Source organism: Pinus tabuliformis, chromosome Q, assembly GCF_031772625.1.
Source record: "Pinus tabuliformis cultivar Carrire ecotype Pingquan chromosome Q, CPIR1, whole genome shotgun sequence".
NCBI classification, from domain to species: domain Eukaryota; kingdom Viridiplantae; phylum Streptophyta; class Pinopsida; order Pinales; family Pinaceae; genus Pinus; species Pinus tabuliformis.
In genome coordinates, this window is record NC_142296.1 from 1,297,460,891 (window position 1) to 1,297,481,512 (window position 20,622).

A 20,622-nucleotide genomic window follows, 5' to 3' on the forward strand; every position below is an offset into this window, starting at 1 on the left:
ATGCCACATAACTCAAATACCATTAAAACCTGGATACTTCGGAAGGTATCCAGGCCACTTACTTCTGTCAAGGATGGATTAGGATACCCAGGTATACAACTGAAGTTCAATGGGGCATGCACCACTGCTATCGTTGGTCCAAGTTATTGTGTCATTGGTCCATATGTGTCAGAGAATCCTCAAATTGGACTTGGCAGATGATTCTAGAATCTTCTATATCCATATGCCTTCTGTTGCTGAATGTCTCTTGCCATACACCGCATGCAGGAACTATCATACCTAAAGAACAACGATGCCATTAATGATAGCAAGTGAGATCCAGGGGGAGGGAAACATGACACAAGTATATGGAGGAGAATGCGAGGTCGTAGCAATGGGTGGTTTGAGGGGTTTGAACCAAAAGGTAGAGTGTCAAAGGGGAGATAGGTTGTAGATGGAAGATAAATGGGAAAAACAGAACAGGACTGAAGGGGGAGGAAGCAAACAGAAACACAAGTGGGAGGAATAAGGAGGCATGTTTTATATTTTCAAGTGTATATTTTTGCACTACAAATGTGAACACAAGAAAAAAGAGGAAACAATGGAGAAGAGGACATGGGACAATGGAGAAGAAATTGGATAGGCAACAACAAGAACTGGTCATGTCAATGGGAGAGCAGGATATAGTGACATGAAGGGGGAAATGGGTGAGATAGAAAGACTTTTGGTTAAGTGTTATATATATAATGCAGCTGAATTGAATATGGATGGAGAGAGAGATGCTGTGAAAGAAGAGATGCTCTGGTAGAACGTCTAAAGATTGATGATGTGCACTGGTGGAGGGGTTATATATTTTATATATATAGTGCAGATGAGTTGGAGATGTAAGGGAAGAGGTGCTGCTAAACATGAGTGTACTAGTGGAAGGGCTAAATATTGATCACGTGCTTACATACCACTTGTAGCAGTCCTTTCATCTCACTATAGGATATTGAGATTTTACATCATGTAAACATGCTCATCATGTCAGCAAATATAAGTGCATATTTTGAATTATAATCACAAGGATGTATTTAATATGACATAGGATAAATAATAAATATATAATATTAATGCTACCCTTTAATAAATAGGTGTGACCTATAGTCATACCTTTTAATGTGTGTGTGTGTGTGTTGCATTTCCCAGGGTAAACTGGTCCACCGGATTCCATAGAAGCTTAAAGCTTTGCCATGTCACTTAGTGTAACTGTAGACCCAATTGACAATAGAAACTGGGTGGGGAGGATAACACTCCAACACACAACCTTTTGGGCTAAACCCAATTGACAATCATTTTATGATAATTATGATACTACATATTATTTTATAGGCGGACACTGCAGGAACAGAATGGTTCACTGTAATTCGTATTGGCAATCAGTGAGCACCCTATTTCATAAGTATTCCAAGAGGTAAGTATATTGACTAAAAGATATTTAACCTAGTGAAAGTGCTTAGTCTGCACTTCCTGGATGGCCAGGGTAATATTGTTTTTAATTGCTTTTATCAATAATGTGGCTTTAATGATGGATCTCATAATCCGTTCAAGACATTTCTGATATGTAAGGTGTCATAAATACTTTGCATTTTTTTGCATACACTGGATGCTTGAAGTGGCTGGCCTTTTTATTATATTTATACTGCATGACTGTGGCTGAAATAGTTATCACTTTCATTTGACAGATTTAAAGCAAGCACTAATATCTTTATCAGACAAACAAGACCTGGACCTCCTTGGCCGGGGTCTTCTCAATCTTGGGTGAGTACCTAGACTTTTCTTTGAATTATCTGAAATGTATCGAGAACTGGATACTTCTAAGATGTCAATTTTTAAATCTTCGAAATAAGGGAAAATCTGTAGTACTATGTAGTTGTTGAATTGCTCAGTTCTGATCATTTTTCTTCCATCTAGTTGCAAGTTTTAGCTTCAAGGGTTTGTTAGAATGGGAAGCTTGTTTTCTTATTAATACTAGAAAAGGAGCATAAAAATAAATGTTATGAGTGAATACTGATTACTGAGTAATGAAGTGCATAAAAATAAAGGTTTGTTTCTATTTTTTTTTCAGTTTATAGATGTTCGTGGCAATGTGTCTAGAGTATTCGGGAAAACTGCAAATCTTATTTTATTTTATAAATTTAAATCATTTTTGGATGATGAATCCTTTAGATATGAACGTGCTTGTGAATTTAGACTGTTTTCAGAAATGCTAAAACAGTTTTAAAGTTTTATGCCTTACATACAAATTTTTTATGCCTTAATACATCACTAAAGTTCAAGTATTTTAAATTTCAGTATTATTCTGATATAGAGAGTACACCATATGAACTAATGAATATGAGTGATGCAGGTAGCTGTTTCCAAAAGTCTCTGAGCTGTTGGTTGCGTGTCTTAGAAAGCAATGGAATTGACTTTGAACGGTGACAATATAAAAGAAATGTTTAGAATTTTTGGTGCAAGTTTTATCGTTATAATAGAAAAATGTATTCTACATAAAAGTTTTAAACTAAGGTCAAAGCCCTTAAAATATACAATTAGAGATATTCTGGAATAATCTAATAATTTCTGGGATTATACTTCAAGAAAAAACTCTGTTAAATTCTCTGTGACAACTCATTAATGATCATAATCTTGCATAATAAGTTCCCCAACTAGTAGCCCTTCAAGGAACAGTGATTACATTTCCTCTTAGAAAACAAGTAAGCTCAGATGTCACACTTCAGACTGACTGCTATAAGAAATACTAAATAGTTATGATGGCTTGATCTGTGAGGCTGCATTTTGGCATGAATACGAGATTATGCCAATTGATTGTGAGAATGGCAACTCTATCCTCGCAAGCATGCTGCAAGAAGTGTAGTGATTAGGATAAAGTCTGGTATATTGATACTGCAAGAGCTCAAGCTAGTACAATAAAGAAAATAATCTGTTCATTACGAGCCAAATGACAAATCCCCGGTAAGTTGAACATGCAACCAGGAGGGGTCTAATTGTCTGTGCATGCCTTTAATATGTTTTTCTTGTATAGTTGCTTTTATACTTTTATTTAGCTCTGGTTCGTTATGTCTATCTGTCTGTTCTTCATTTCACGGTTTTTTCACCTATTAAATTTGGAATATTAGTTTCATTTTTCACATTTGACATAAACCCATGTATCATTTGCTATTGCAGATACACCATTGTTTCAACTGGTGGCACAGCATCTGCGCTGGAGCAGTCTGGAATACCTGTAACTAAAGTGGAAGAGCTTACTTGTTTTCCTGAGATGGTAAATTTGGAAATCAGCGGAAAATATACATTGTCTTCTTAGTGCCATAGCTTTTTCTTGAATCACAGTTGGTTTGTGTATGCGGAAAATGATTATCTATGTTTAATATTATAGAAGTTGACTTGGATCAATTAGCATAAAATTTTATACATCAAACTAAATGGAGCTGACATCTTACTTAATTCTAATTAAGGTGTTTATCTATCCCTTACTAGCTTTTATGGCCTGCATTATAAGTCATTATTGCCAGTAATGCTTAGAGCTGTACTTAAAAATGTTCGTTCTTTGAAGAAAATGTTTCGTTTAACTAATTAATATGATGAATATGTACAATGCATTTTATACTAAAACTTGGATCCCATCAGGCAACTGCCACAAGCAGAGTCCAAAATCTCCTATCAGCTTTGTCACTGCAAAATCTAACACCTTAGCGCAAAGCCTCACCAAGAACTCTAGGTTAAGGGAAACAATGGGGTCAACCACCATTGTCACCTTAGGATTTGTTTCCCTTTGGTTCTTTGGATGGATTTTCTCCACAAGGGAGGCTTCCCAAACAAATTTGGAGATTAGGTAACCCAATAATTCCCAGGCCAAATACCCTACAAGGATTCTACTAAATAAACACCCAAGGATAATATTCAATGAAGTAGGGCTCTAGGTGAGAATCTCATAGTTTTAAAAACCGGAACCGGTCAAACCAGGACTGGTCAGGTCTAAATGAACCGGTTTTAAAAAAAATACATTAAATAATTAAATTTTAATGAAAAAAACTATTTTTAAGATTTAAAACCATGATTCCAAACCAATAGACACAAAATATGCAGAGTTTGCTCATATATATACCATGTAAAGGTGAATATATCAAAATGGCACCAAGTGCAATACATATCAACAACAAAATATATAATCAATGAGGCTCTAAATGGACTCTAGAGTGTGAAAACAAATCCTACAAACTATGGGGCCACTGGCCTACTACAAGTCTACATATATGATAATAGTGATCAACATTATCACTTGAAACTTCTCATGAGTCATCATGATCAAACTCAATTGGTTGAGTATGGAATCCCAAACTTTGCCACTGTTTGAGTCACAAACTTCTCTATTGGTTTAGTGACTTGAGTCTCAAACTTTTGAAGGTATTCTGCCCTAATATGCCCTATTACTTCATTTGGTGCTCCACATGGCTTTACATGGCCTCCTATCCCAGCCAAGTGTTGCTTGAACCTGTTAATACCCCCTCCTTCAATAGATTTTTGGCAATATTTGCAGATCATTTTGCCATCAATCATATCACAATGAGCCCATGTAGTATCCTTGGCTTTTGGAGGCATGATGACTACTACTTAGCTCAAACTCTCTGTTGTTCCACTACTCCAGCAAAAACTCAACACTCTCCAAGCTCCCAATCAAACTCACAAAAACTCCAAATGAGATGTGTGAGGCAAATGAGGGGGATGAGCTCCTTCAAAGGCTTGGAGAGGGTGTTTTTGGAGGGAAAAAACCCTTTTTTTACCTCCGAAGCACCCTAGAAGCTTCCTAAATTGCACTGAGTGGTTCCTCCGCGGGCTTGGCAGCTAACCGACCGATTTAGGATAGCACTGGCCGGTTTGACTATAAACCGGCTGGTTAGCACTGATTTTTGTGGTTTCTGGGTGAAGTGAGGGGTCGAACCCAGTTTTTCTGCCAGTTTGACCCAGTCGGCTAATGAACCGACTGGTTTTTAAAACACTGGGTGAGATGAGGTAATGACTTTGAAGGACCTATGTCTATATCTATAAGGCTAAGATAGTCCTGGAGAGGCTCAAATAGAGATCCCAAACACATGCTACCTTGAAATTAATGATTGTTGTTATAAATTAGGGATTTTAATAAGCATGATTTACAGTATACAAAAGCTATGACAACAATAAATAAACAGCCTATAATTAATGATAAACAATAGATAATCAAAGGCTATTGAAAGAACACACAGAGATTACAACAATTTTTCAATGGTTGCAATTTGAAAATGGAAAATGCATAAACAACTATAAAACCCTAGATGTCAGTGCTAAAAAGGTGGCTGAAAATTGCATATAAAATGACATTTTGATTTTTTAATTTAATAGATGTCCTAACCCAATGGAATATGAGATCCAAAATATTTTGTGCTATTAAATGCAACTTTTGCCGAAACCTAACTCTAGTTTACCCTATAAAACATAAGAAAAGGGGAAAATTATTTTATTTAAAATATTGACAAACAAAGACTAGTGCCTTTATCAATCTTGAATATATGGAGTCAAAAAGGGTGAAGTCAATGGTAGAAGACCTTGATTGGAGTGAGTTAAGAGAGAGAACCTCTCAATCTAAGATTCTAAACCCTAGTGACATTCAATCAATTGGAGAATTACGGTCAAGGAATGCTATGAGTTTCCTTGATGCATTATTGGTGACAATTTTGCAAAGGAGATTTTAGAGCCATCAAAGATTCAATACATCAAGATGAGAATTTCGTTGAAACCCTAATTCTACAACATTTGCACGATGGAAGAAGATACTCAGAATAAAATAGCACAGTTTTGTTAATGGTTGTAGCATCGGAAGGTCTTCTGCATAGATTAAGTTTCTAGCATGCAAGAGAAAAGTCCTCTTTACTATCTAGGTGCTTGTTCGAGGGGAGCAAGTAATATGATTTCTTTCCTAAGTTTTAACTTGGGAAAAACACATTAATTAGTTTAATTGATTAATGTTGGCTAATTGGGCAAATTTCTAGGGATAAGTAATTTAATTATTTATGTGACTTAAATCTAATCTCAACCATTAATCTAAGTGTGTTAGGATTTAATCCTAGTTGTTTATCACTTTGGAGATTGAGGGTTAGGGATTTTGCTCAATTTGAAATTATAAAAGGAGCCTAAGGGAGAGGATGAAGACGCATTTGTTTTGGAGAGATTCCAACAGATTTGCATGGGCTTATTGCAGGTTTGTGATAAGCTGAAGAACTCAAAAAGTGAGCAACAAGAGAATTTTCTGATTGCATAGGGAGCAGGTGACCACACGTGTGAGAGGTCGAGACTTGAGAGCACCCAATGGGCCAAGCTGAGCAAATTTCTAGTAGATCGGGCCGCATGTGTGGTGGCTGTATAGGTTTTGGGCTGCACGTGTGAACTAGGGAAGGAAACAACTGCACATGTGAGGGGCTGCAAGGGCTTCTGAAGCACATGTGACGGCACATGCAATCTAGGAGTGCTACACTTGTGGAGAAGGCTGCAGATTTGTGCAGTAATTTTCTGGAAAATTTCAGGTTCAATTTTGCTATTTTTCTGTGTATTTATGGGGGCCATTTTTCAGAATTAATTTGAGAAGAAATTATTTTATGGGTATAAAAAATTGTGAGTAAAATAAATCAGATCTGGTGTTAAAAGTTCAACATGGTATCAAAGCACTAGAAACTCTGAAAGGGAAGGAAGATCGTTAGCACAAGGGTTTACAACAACAGATTTTATTTTTCAGCTGAAGGGTCTTGTGGAGGGTTTGATATAGGAGAATGACTTCTACTGGGTTGAGATTTGAAGACCGGTTGGAAGGAGCATCTAATTTCAGTCCATGGAGGGAGAGAATTTCACTAATTCTCATCGAAAACAACATATGGGAATTTGCTGCTACTGACATACAACCTTCTTTGGATACTACAACATAGACTGCTCATAATTTGAAGGATGTGAAAGTTAGATGCATCATCCTGGATGCAGTGAAAGATCACGTGATCCCTCACATATCAAGGATAAAGACTGCCCATGAGATGTGGACAACCTTGACAAAGCTGTTCTAGAGTGATTGATAACCAGAACCAAAAAGTTGTGTTAAAACTTAAGATAAAAGATGAGAAACACCAAGATGAATAGATTATACACAATAGCGTCATACCTCACTAAGATTCAACAAGTTCGAAATGAGCTTGCAACTGTTGGGGAAGCTGTGCCAAAGGATGAACTTGTTAAGATAGTCTTGAGTGGGTTTTGAAAACAATGGGGTACCTTTGTGACAGGGATCCTAGCATAAACTTGTTGGTTGGAATAGATTGTGGGATGACTTCACTAAAAAAAGAAATTTGGGAGGAGTCACTTTTTGGTGGACATTGTAGGAATGGGGATGAGGAGAACTTTGCACTTGCTAGTTAGATAAAGAAGGGAAAGGCAAGGGCCAAGCAGAACCCAAGTGGAGGAGCTACTTCATATGTTGATAAGAAAAAGGACATGAGCAGGTCAATGTCCGAACAAGAAGAAGGGAAAGGGAAAGTCACTTGTGGTTGCATCTGCATAGATGGATGAGTTGGCCACCAAGTTTGAAAAGTAGTTCTCATTGGTGTCTTGCCTTTTTTGGCACTATTACACGTGGGATGTGGTTCGTGGGCAATGAAGCATCTTGTCTCATGACGGGATGTTGAGACCTCTTCACTAGTATTGCAAAGGAGTAGAGAGACCTACATGTGGAGCTTGGTGACAAAACCAAGTATGTAGTAGAGGTTGTGGGAACCATACAGTTTCAATTGGATTTTGGGAGTTCAGTGGAGGTGAATGAGTGTTGTATGTAGTAGGGCTTGAGAAGAATTTACTCTCAGTATCGACTATGGAGGACAAGGGTTATGAGGTTGACTTTACTATGGATAAGTACTTGTTAGGCTGAGGGGATCTGATCCTATTTTGAGGAAAGTGATTGGAGGTAGAGAGGTAATATACACTTGTTGAGAGGGCAACTAGTACGAGCCCTAGTGCATGACAATGACAACCTATGTGAGTTGTGACCTAGGATGATGGGTCACTTGAACTATGGAGCTTTACCATTGTTACAAGAGATTGTCATTGGTCTTTTTTAGTTTACTGTAGAACAGGATGGAGTGTGCAAGGGATGCACACTTGGAAAGTATGTCAAGGTTGCATTTCCTAGTAGCTAGAATAGGTCCAATGGTGTGTTGGACTTGATACGTTCAGATGTGTGTGGTCCTATGTCAGTGGGGTCTGTAATGGTGTATTGCTATTAGGTGATATTCATACACGCTTTCTTGAGGAGGATTTGGATATACTTCCTAAAGGCCAAGGATGAGGTCTTTAGTAGGTTTCAGGAGTTTAAGGCTCTTGTGGAAAACCAAACGGGAAGAAATATTAAGGTCCTTAGATTGGACAAATTGGGCGAGTATAGCTCCAATGTGTTTAAGAATTCTACAAGGAAGCAAGAATTAAAAAGGACTTGACAGTGCCCTATAAATTGCAACAAAATGGAGTGGCAGAGAGGACAAATAGGGTCATCATTGGGGCAACCAAGGCTATGATCCGTGATCAGGATCTACCTATTTTTTTGTAGGTTGAGGTGTGCAAGACAATTGTCTATTTGCAGAACATGTGTCCTCACAAGGTTTTGAAGGACAAGATTCATGAGGACGCTTTCACAGGAGTGAAACCGAAGGTGAGCCATCTTCGCATCTTTGGTAGTCTAGTTTATGTGCATATACCTTCAAAGAAGAGGACTAAGTTGGAACCCTCTGTAAAGAAGGGCATTTTTGTTGGATAGAATGAGACTTCAAAGGCATACAAGGTCTACATTCTAGCACAGAGGTAGACAATTGTCAGTAGGGATGTTAGATTCAACAAGAGGACCTTTAGAAACATGGGTCAGATCCAACAGTGGTAGAGGATCGAGAGCCAGAGGGTTTGGAGGTTGAGGAGGGACCTGTTGACGCTGCCATCTACACCTACCTACAAGTCAGTGAGAAAAGCCTTCAACCCCACAAGGTGTGGTTGGTGGCATGGAACTCAGAGAAGGGGCTGTCACACTAATCTCGACTCTCTTCGTTTGAGCTATCTCCTAGGTTAGCTAAGGGGGGTGGTCCCTAATGAAAAGTAAAATGGATTACTTTTAAGGATTTATGAGCAAATATGAAGTGAACAACTTGAAATAACAATGCAAATCATTAATATGATTAAAAACCATAAAACCAATGCCTTATAAGGAATTTGCTCAACAATTTAAAGATATATTTACTCAAAGTAAAATGCAATGCTCTCAAAAGAGAAAATTAAGTCACTCTGAAATGTAAATAAGAATTGTTAGCACAAGATATATAAGATACAAAATGCTTTTGAGATAGTCAACTTTATAAATCAAAACATGTGAAACATATCTTGCCAAAACCCAAAAATTAGTAATTAACTTGGAAATGTAAAAGAAAGGAAGTGCTAAACCAAGACATCAATATGCAATTAGACTTGAAACATGAAAAGAAAACACTTGTTTGAAATGATTACAATACTTTCTTTTGGAATAGACTTTGCATATGAAAACTCAAACCATCAAGAGACAAGTAAAGTAAATGTAATGGAAAGTGCTCTTGGTTAATTTTATTAATTAGCTCTACAACAAGATTACAATTTAATTCTTCAATCCTCAGGCCTCACCCTCGCCCAATGATATGGATTTCACAGTGAGGAGTCAATAGAGGAGTAGAGGATCTCTAAGATGTCTACTTCAACCAACTTATGTTGGAAGTAAAATTTTAATGAGGCTTGGGGCCTTCCTACACTAAAATGCCTAGATGAAATGCAATTTGTGTTAATTCCCCAAATTAAAATAATGTACATGCAAATGCTTCAAAGATATTGATTTGCAATGCTTGATAATGAAATAGTGTTCAACATAAGTTGCAATTATAACTTCAACTGGAGGAATAAAATTAGCGTACAAGTGTTGCATGTGTTTCATCATTGAATTAAAATGATACAAGTAATTTGCTTGAAAACAAAATTTGTTTCAAATAGACAATGACAATAAATTGCTCCAATATTCAAGATAACAATGTAGCATAAAATTGAAGCATGTATTCAAGTGCTCATGAAACAATTTATGAAGGTAAATGGAAATGAATCAAAGTTTGTTAAGAATATAAAATGCTTGCATGTAAATGATGAATTTCCCAAAGTAAAGTGTAAGCTTGTAGCTTCAAGCAACAATGAGATAGATAATGCAAAGCTCAAATGAAATTGCAACAAACTTTAATTTAATGAAATGTGATAATGAGGTTGTGTTAATTCCCAATTAAAGCATGCATGTAAGTGAATGAAGTATGAAAGCTTAAACCATGCAAATGTCAATCCACCCAAGAGAAGCCTCTCTCTAAATGGGGAGATAGGATACCATGGGAGAAATCCCAAGCTCCCACAAGCAAGTTAGATCTTTTATTAATATTACAATGAGAAGAGGGCCCTTCAAAGTTCTCAACTATACTTCAAGGAGAGTCCTCACAATAATTGCTTGAAACTTGGACACTAGACCTCCTTTCTTGAGAAAGTAGTGACAAGATCTCACAAAACTTATGCAAGGGAAACAAGGTGTGAGTTTCCTCCAAATGCCTACGGCTTAAAGGGGAAAATGGGCAGCTCTCTAGTGAACTCGACTTGGCCAAAATAAACCTCAAAAGGGCTCACAACATCCTTGGAAATCGAACCCCCAACATTTGCCAAAGGTCTTGCAAACACTTGTTAGATGTTGCGGGAAGTTGCTCTTCAAAATCTGCCACACAAGAGTTAGCAAACAATCCAAACAATGGCTGCAAAATAAGTTAAGTATTAATGGAAAAATCAACAAGATAAAATGTATATGTACAATTATAATTTACAAAAGGCTAAGCTAAAGAGTGAGAGTAAAATCTCGTTTTTGCTTAGCCATTTTCAAGCTCTTAGATAGCAAATGAAAGAAATGAAGTACAATGTTTTTTAAAAGAGATTTAAATTTAGAAGTTCTCGGCTTGTGTACAAGCTATGTGCCGAAATCCCTGCAAAACCACTTTGTAAGATAAGACTATGAAGGTTCAAAGAACAAATGAGAGCTCCTTTAAGAATGTATCAAGAGTGGGTTGGTCTCTCCAAAGACTTCCCCTCAATCCCAACAAGATGTCCCCTCTACAAAACTTCAATCAAGAATTAGTTCCATATAGATTTAGCAATAAACAATGATAAGAAACTCTAGAGATTTATTTAAAACCAACTAGAGCATTCTATACCTAAAGCATACTTCTAAATCAAATGTCAATGCAAGATAGCTCTACATTAACAAATCTACAAGAGCATATGGAAGCAAATTATATCAAAGCATGAGTAAAATGAATTATATCAATACTCAACAATTCATCACACTCGAAAAGGAGGAACACCTCATGAATGAAACCCCAAAGTCTTTATTGGTATTTCTGAAAGTGTACAAGGCAGCAACGCTTCTGCAAGCACAATAGCTAGTAACAATCTTATACAATGTGAGAGTCCATGACTCTATTATATAGAGAGTTGGGAGCAAATCCTAATGAAGAATGACAATGACAAACATCATTGGAGCCAATCCCAATGTAGAAGTGATTAAACAAGTGGCATGAGGTGACAATCCCAAAGAGAAATTTGAATTTGTTGAATGGAGCTCCAATGCCAATTGTAAAAATCGAATTCTGGCAAGTGGACATCATTTCTTCTTCCCTTATGTGCCAAATTCGAATTTTATGGTGGAATGACAAGTGTATATGGGTGGTAACCCATGTGGGGACAATTTCCCACAAAAATCTCCGCCAAATATTCTCCCAAATCCTCCCAAATGTGCATTAACTTCACAAATTCGAATTTCCAAGCAACTTTTTCATTTAATGCCAGAATTTTGATTTTATTTGAGACCTTTCTTTGATTTTAGGATTCCACATCACCTTGGGACTTTACTTTAACTCCCCCATAATTTTCCACCTCATTTCCACAACATTTAGCATGTGTGGATATTTATTTTTCTCCATTTATTTAATTTCTGGCTTAATTACTTGCCAGATTTTCCACTAAACTTAGGAAGAGTGGGTTTTGAGGGTCCAAAACACATTATTAACTCCTCAAAGTGTGTCATAGTAGAAATTTGAGGGTGAGAGGTGTAATTTTGATTACTCATACCCCATACAACTTCTCTAGACTATACTTATTACAATTTAAATACAATTTTATTTGGAATTTTTGACTTGCGGGAAATCTAAAAAATTAAAAAATGACTGCCTAGACCTAACCAAATTCCACGATTTTTTTTGTGTGATCTAGTATGGTAATATACATCGACTTTAGACACTAAGATGTGTTAGGGGCTCAACCTTCAAACTGTCACCCCGGCTTTGGGGTAAAAAGTGAGTGAAAAAACCCAAAAAATTATCCGCCTCTGAAAAAGAAGGGATAATTAACCAGATAAAAAAAACACTCCAAGGTGTACTTGTTTGCTGGTTGAGTCCCAACTTCCTAGGCCTGTTACAGACTCAAAAGTCATCATTACTAGTATCACTTATTACAATTCCCCGTAGGGTGTGGAATCTGGGTACAAGAAAGATGATGAGAAGATAGAAGTAGAATTAAAAAACTTTGTTGAGTGACGATATCTGATGGTACAAGTGTCCTCTGGATCATCCTCGGGCATGGAGTCTTCATGTAATCATCAGGTGCCACTCCAGTGGTCAACAAACCAACGACACCAACAACAAGGACACAATCTTTTGATTAGGAGTGAGATGCTCCTTAAAGCTTTATTAGGCGGAGACCGAGATGGGCCGAGTAGACATTGAGAGAAGCAATAGATGGATCTATAAGATCAAGCATGCAATAGATGGAGTGTCAAGAAGTATAAGGTGAGGTTCATGGCGAGATGGTTCTCCTAAGAGGGAGTAGATTATGAGGAGACATTTGTTCTTGTCACTAGATATGCATCTATTAGGGCAGTTATTTTCATTGCCTTAAAGATGGAGTGGATGATACATTAGATGGATGTGAAGATTGCCTTCTTCAATGCAGTAATTGAGGAAGAGGTGTATATTGAGCAACATTAGGAATTTGAGGTGCATGGGAGGGAGTCCCATGTATGTAGTTTGAAGAAGGCATTGTACAAACTTAAGTAGGCACCTCGAGCATGGTGCTTAAGGATTGATGGGTAACTACAAGGCTTGGAATTCACCAAGAGTGAGGCGGATTCCAACTTGTACTATGTACTTGTTGATGATGATCCACTCATCTTGGTGTTCAATGTCGATGGTCTCTTTTTGACAGGATTTGATACTCATAGAGATGTGTAAGAGGACCTTGCTTCAAAGTTCAAGATGAAGGACATTAAGATGATGCACTATTTTCTAGGATTGGAGTTGTGCAACAACCAGGAGAGATATTCCTTAGGCATTGAAAGTATGTGGTTGATATCCTAAAGAGATTCGAGATGGAGGATTGCAGGTCTATGTCAACATCCATGATTACCAACTTGAGGAAGCTTAATGCTTTTGAGAGTGAGTTGGTGGATCCCACATTGTATAGATAGTTGATAGGGTCCTTGATGTATCTAGTCAACACCAGGCCAAATGTTTGTTTTGTTGTGAACACCCTGAGCTAGTTTATGGTGGAGCTTAGGATGATACATTGGGTGGCAGTGAAACATGTGCTTAGGTACGTGAGAGATATAATGGAGTATGGGCTCAAGCATGTCAAAGTTGGTGGAGTGCAGTTGTAGGGCCACATAGATTTGGATTGGGTTGGAGTGCAGTGGATAAAAAGAGTACTTCAAGTTGTTGTTTTGGTTTGGGGTCACTATGATCTCATGGTTTAGTAGGAAGCAACATTCTGTAGCACTTAGCTCAGCAGAGGTCGAGTAGATATGGCTACACGTCTTACTAGTTGTGAGGCCATATGGCTTCACAAAATGCTCATAGGTTTATTTGGTCATGAGATGGGACCCACAATGATTCTTTGCGGTAATCGAAGCTGCTTCAAGCTTTCGAAAAACCCAGTGTTTCATGACAGGTCCAAACACATAGAGATTAGGTGCCATTGTATTAGAGATAGGGTCTAGAGAGGTGCTGTGAGATTGTAATACATATCCACGGATGAGCAGGTGGCAAACATTCTAACCAAGCCCCTAGTGAAGGTAAAGTTTGTGTTCTATAGGGACAAGCTGTGGGTGGTGAGAATCCCTTCCCTTGCCAGGAGGGAGCGTTAATGTTTGTAACATCGAAGGGTCTTTTGCTTAGGCTAAGTGTCTAACATGCAGGAGAGAAGCCCTTCTTAGGTGCTTGTTTGAGAGGAACAAGTGATATGATTTCTTTCATCGAAGGGTCTTTTGCTTAGGCTAAGTGTCTAACATGCAGGAGAGAAGCCCTTCTTAGGTGCTTGTTTGAGAGGAACAAGTGATATGATTTCTTTCGTAAGTTTCAACTTAGGAAAAGCACACTAGTTTAGGAAAATCACACTAGTTGATTTAGTCGATTAATGTCGACTAATTATGCAAATTTCTGACGATACATAATTTAATTATTTAGGTGACTCAAATATAATCTCAACCACTGATCTAAGTGGGCTAGGATTTAATCCTAGCTGTCTATGACTTTGGAGATCGAGGGCTAGGGATTTTCCTCAATTTGAAATTATAAAAGGAGCCTAAGGGAGAGGATGAAGACACATTTGTTTTGGATAGATTACAACAAATTTTCATGAGCTTATTGCAAGTTTGTGACTGGTTGAAGAAATTAGAAAGTTAGTAGCAAGGAGAATTTTCTGAGCACATAAGGAGTACATGTGAGAGGACGAGAGCACCCAACAGGTCGAGTTGAGTAAATTCCGGTAGGAAAGTTTGCACATGTGATGACTATATAGGTTTTGAGCTGCATGTTTGAACTAGGGAAGGAAATGGTTGCATGTGAGAGGGGCTGTGAGGGCTTTTGAAGTATGCGTGAGGGCACAGGTAGTCTAGGAGTGCCACACGTGTGGAGAGAAGGCTTCAACTTTGTGTAGGAATTTTTCTTAAAAACTTCATGTTCAATTTTGTTGTTTTTCTATATATTTTTGAGGGCCATTTTCCGTATGAGGGGAGCCCTGAATTTTCCAAAGAAAGTTAATGGAGAAATTGTTGGGGAAAATTTACCGCTTTTTTTATGGCTGTTTGCGATTGATTGTCTGAGTAAATTTTCCGCTACAAATTATAAAAAATTGTGAGTAAAATAAGTCAGATCTGGTGATAAAAGTTCAACAAATTCACCATAGAATCACTTCATCAATCCAAGAGAAAATCCCTCCAAGCAATAGTATCATGCTCAAGACAATTTGCTACATTAGTTCTTCATTGCTTCCAAGAGAAAAGAACGCTAGTGTGCACTCTCTCTAATGAGTAAATGAGTTTATGTGACAGTGATTCTCTCCTAAATTGACTTCCCTCTACTTATATGAGGGAAACCAAGTCAATTTAGGGCAAAATTAGACTAAAAGTAATAAATTATGTGATTACAATTTCAATAGGTCACAAGCCGACTTAAAAGATAGCTATATCAATGATAAAAATTAATAATAAGCCTTCTTTTAGCCCTCATGTGTGAGTTAAAAGGCCTCCAAGGGTGACATCATCTTCCAAAAGTGAGTATCTCCATCAAAATGTGCCATGGATGGGTCAAAAGAGTGTTCCTCACTCAAAACGCCATCTCCTCATCAAGAAGTGTCTAATCATCAAGTAAAACCCCTCCTCATTAGCAAGTCATCATTGACCAAGCTCACCTCATCACTCCAAGCCACATGAGGGTGATGTCACAAGGCTAGGGCACGACTCATCCAAAAAGTGTACCATCCCTCCCAAAAGGATCTCAAGTCATCATTGTTGATTTTCTGGGTTACCTTCTAGAAATAGGTTTTTCTTCACCTGGTAGATCAATTAAACATTAGTTTTCACATAGCATTAAAATCCATATCATTTAGGCAGTTATATGGAAGAAAAAACATCAACTAAAGAACATGAAAGAGCAGTAAAGTAACTATTAAACAAATGAGACAAGAGACACAGAAATTAGGCACATAGCCAGGGCAAAACCCACAAGGGGAAAACCCAAAAAAGTTCTTCCTTATGAAAGAGAGGGAGAGAGCGTTTCTAGATTCATCAATACATCATAAATAACAAATAGAAAAATAATAACCAAACCAACAACCAATATCATGATGAAGTGCCCTGTCAAAAAGCATGTTCCTGAAATTTCGGCCTCCTCTTGTAATTTCGACCCTCCTGTAATTTCGCTAGATCAGAGTTATGGTTGACCAAATTGTATGTCCAAATGAGGAGAAATGATTTCCTTTATATAGCTTTCAAGTGGGGTTGAATGGGTGCTTCTTAGGGGTCCAACCGACCTAATAAATTTTGGAGGCAAATTTTACATTCGAATTTTTATTTCTTTTTGAAGATGAAAATACTGACGATGGCTACCATATTTTTCAATAATCATCATTGTCAAATTGGCCCAGAAATAGGGCAACATCCATCAAGAAGGTACAATGCCAACATGGGGGCGTTTTGTATTCTCTGGGGTACGTTTGTCTTCTAGGCAACATCCTGACATCAATGTGCAATGTTTCAAGCCTTGGAGGGAGAAGGTCAACATCAATGTTGGATATTTCCCAAGGTTAATGCTCCTCTTAAAGTGGTCAACATCTTGGTTGTAGTGCCCAAAATGGTCATCAAGTGGGGTTGGACATCCTCTTTGAAGTGTTGGATACGTATCATACAACCCACCAAGTGATGGAAGTTGTACCTGGGAGTAAGTATCTAAAACATATGTTGAAATGTGGTTGTCATTGATGTCAACCCAAGCAGCACCAGATGATGCCCCGCTTTTGTTGACCAAAATGACATGGCAATTTATGATGTTTCGAGTCAGGATCATCCTTAATGGATTCTCCTCATCAAGCTGATTCCGGTGGTATGTGGCACACCATGAGAGCCTTCAAAGTTTGGGAGTTATGTTCGTTTTAAGATGAAATCCCCATCTTGTGGGTGAAATCCCCAAAGGTTAATAAGGTGGCAGCTCCTGTTGACCAAGTCAAAAGGTCAAGTCATGTGTCTCTTCTCCAACAAATAGGAAATTGCAAAAGAGTTATTCTTGAGGGCTTTCAATTCAATTTTTAAAATCAAATATCTAAAGAAAGGGGTTTTGGGTCCTAAAACTTTTGCAAGGCAAATGTAAATTGAATTCACTTTGGTGACCAAATGTTGAATTTCTTAAAATCCAAAATCCCTTCAAAAAGGTAAGTCAGATCATCTGTTGGAGGCATCTATTTGTTCCATGAGAAAACTATTTAAAGATATGCATTAGCCATCCCTTAGAATGAAATTTTTCACGAAAATCATTTGAATAATTGAAGTTCTGATATCCTTGGCCCTGTGGAGACAGTGACAGATCAAACGAGAGGCTTGAAAGGAGATTTTCGTTTAGGTTTTGGTTAAATATTTGAACAAGGGTTTTGTTACTATGCTTAGTTTCATGCCAGCGAAGGAGTTGAAAGACTAAGCTCTGTCTTTTTAGGCCCCCGTGGAGACAAAGATACATCAGACGAGAGGGTTTGCATTGGTTTTCTGGTTTCATTGGTTTCTATTGTAGGAATAAGGCCTTCGGCCCTCTAGGGCAATAAATTCTGAACAATGATTTATCATTACAGGCCAGTGAAAGATTGATCATGCTTGATACATGACGTTTCTTCCTTGCTTTTGAAGAAATTGAGCACTGAAGGAAGGTTCATCCTGGAAGTAATGCATTTAAGTCACCTCTGTAGTTTTTGGAACTGAGGAACAACTGGGAATTGTACGATTGTCTTTTCAAAATTCTAGAAAGAACCTTCCAGGACCAAGCAAAGATTTGGTTGGTACAGGATGACTGTTGGAGAAATTGTTGAAGATATTTTCTGAAGGTTTGTTGATATTATGGCCCTTGAATTTGGCATTAGAACACATTTAATTCCAACTGATTGCATCAAGAGTTAAACACACAACCAACGAAGAAGTTTCAGCCTTTGTGAATTCATTGTGAGGGTTCTCAACCTTAGTTCAAGATCTATTCTCTCCGGTTGGTCAATAACATAGACAGTCCGGATCTCTTTTCTTGTGTGGGCATGACTACTCTTTGAGGGAATTCCTTTGGACTATTATTTGTGATTATCTTGCAGCCTAGATCCGTCTTGAAGAAGAGCAACTAAAGTCATACATCTGTGCATAAGGGTTCGACATATTGTCTCTGTTGAGATCTGAAGCAGACTCAAGATCATTTAAAATTCTCGGCCTATTCTAAAACAGTCACAGTCATATAGTTTTTGAAGGTGAATTATCGTTGGCATTATCACTGTTCTCAATCATCCACAAAGGTCCCACACCTCCAAGAACGTGTTTTCTTCAGTACAGACAATCAACAGTGAAAGGTTGTTCCTTATCTACAGTGACATGGTTTTGAAGTGTCCTGAATATATATATATATATATATATATATATATATATATATATATATACTTGTTTCGTGCCTGCCAAAAGAAGCCGACTATAGAAGCAAGTTCTAAGTCTGTTCATTGCATTTATGGTCTTCTATTCACAAAGAAATTCCAAGGTGGCTTGATAAGCAAACATAGGTATGTCTTACTTGAACGTTTCTAAATGTGAATCATCTATAAGCAAAAACAAGAGAATCTGTGGTTAGAGTTTCATACTTTCAGTAGTAAGCAGTTGGGCTATATCATCATTTTTACTACAACAGTGTCTTCATTGTCATAGCAATGCTCTATTTTCTGTAATAGCAGTAAGTGGTTTGACAACAGTAGTCTTGAGTCATTGATCAGTTGAAGGAATAATTTCATCCTTGAAGTAAAGGCTCTTGCACTGTAGTCTCAATTGGCATCTTCTGACAAAGTATGGTTCAGTGGCTTATATAGCAGCAGTGAGAGGTTCATATTTGATCAGTTTGGTTAAGGGTTTCACTGGTTTGCATTAAGGGCTTATGTCATTAACCAGATTGCAACAATGTGGTCATCTTGCAGCAATCAACAGTCGGGCTTCTGGAATAAGGGTTTTGAAATTGTATAATTGTAAGGGATGTCATCATTAAAGTTGTAAGTGGGTCATTTTCCCTGGTATGGGAGCCCACATAGTTTGCAGAGGTCTACTCATTGCAAGTGGGTCATTGTCCTTGGTACGGGAGCCCACAATTTGTGTCAAATTCATTATCATTTCAGGGTGGTTGGTTGGTGCTAGGCAGGTGGTTGAAGTCACCTTCAGGTTGAATGCTGGAAACACTTCAGGTTGGTTGGGTGGTGCTAAGGCAAGCTTGAGCTTGCAAGGGTGTTGGAGTATCCTTTCAGCATTGGAATATAAAACGAGGGCGCTGAAGCATCCTTCCAGTGGGAGCTGGAAAATTGAACGCTTTTCTAGAGTACTAGGGAGTTGGGGCTTCCCTTTTTCAGTTGGAGCTGAAGCATTAAATGATTAATGTACTCATAAATTATTAGAGAAATGTTTGGTGGTTTTTGTCCCAGAGGGGCTTTCCACCTAAAAATTCTTGTCTATTGGTTATTTATGTTTTGAATTGATGTCGAAGATTAATTAATGCTCTGAAAAAAATTAACAAGTTACTAATTGCTAAGAAATACTGATTCACCCCCCTCTTAGTATTACCAACAACGTACTCTTAAAATCAAGTGAGATCATGGTTGTAGGTAAAATAACCATGAGAGTATCATATTGGGCCATATCTAGTGCAAAAGGCACCAAATACTTCACACAAGCATCATTTTCAAATGTCTTCCTAGCTTATGATCTGTAAACGAGTTACTATGCTTTGATATGGGAGGGCTATCAAAAGGCTCTATTAGGTGCTTCTAATCTTAAGGGGAGGAATAATGCATGGTCAACTCATTAGTCAGTAGGTTTAAGTGGTCCCTGACATGGTAGGGGTTTACTTCATGGAAGATGCCACAGTTTATGTATTGGTTATGAAATTCCATTATACTTGAGTATTATGATGTGAAGAGGCAACAATTGTGGGGCCTGGGTTACCCCTTTCCTTGGCCTATATTTACCACCCCTCTTGTGCGCTTTTTTCTTCATTGATTTTTCTTTTAGATGCATAAATATCACTTGTGTTATAGTCTTTTATTCATTCATCATTGACCCCTTTAAAGATGAAGTGTCTAATTGCTCATCGATGTTGGGAGAATCAATGTTCTGTTTTTTAGACAGCTCATGTACTAGAAACTGGGTGAGGCCTAATGAGGAGGATAGAGCTAAGGTGAGGCTTTTTTCCATGCACTTTCATATATTTCTTCCAACCTTATGCATTTTAACATTATGGCTCTTTGCTCTTTCATACTTTCTACTGCATCAACCTCTTAGGGCAAAGTTTTTGGGCCCCAACTCAAGGACGAGGAAAAGAGGGAACCGATACCGGTGACAGATAACAATCAACCTGAAGATGGGACATGGATACAAGGGAGAAACATGAAATGTTAAGTATGGATTAC

General features: G+C 37.8%; 1 protein-coding gene across 1 annotated transcript in view; it reads left to right on the forward strand.

The window, feature by feature from the left end:
- LOC149224567 (AICARFT/IMPCHase bienzyme family protein) overlaps positions 1-20,622 on the forward strand; it is a 155,836-nt gene that overhangs the window by 32,932 nt on the left and 102,282 nt on the right. Inside the window, exons 2-3 of the mRNA XM_089386161.1 lie at positions 1,704-1,779; positions 3,190-3,286. Coding sequence (XP_089242287.1) covers positions 1,704-1,779; positions 3,190-3,286 — 173 coding nt within the window. The remainder of the gene's footprint in view (positions 1-1,703; positions 1,780-3,189; positions 3,287-20,622) is intronic.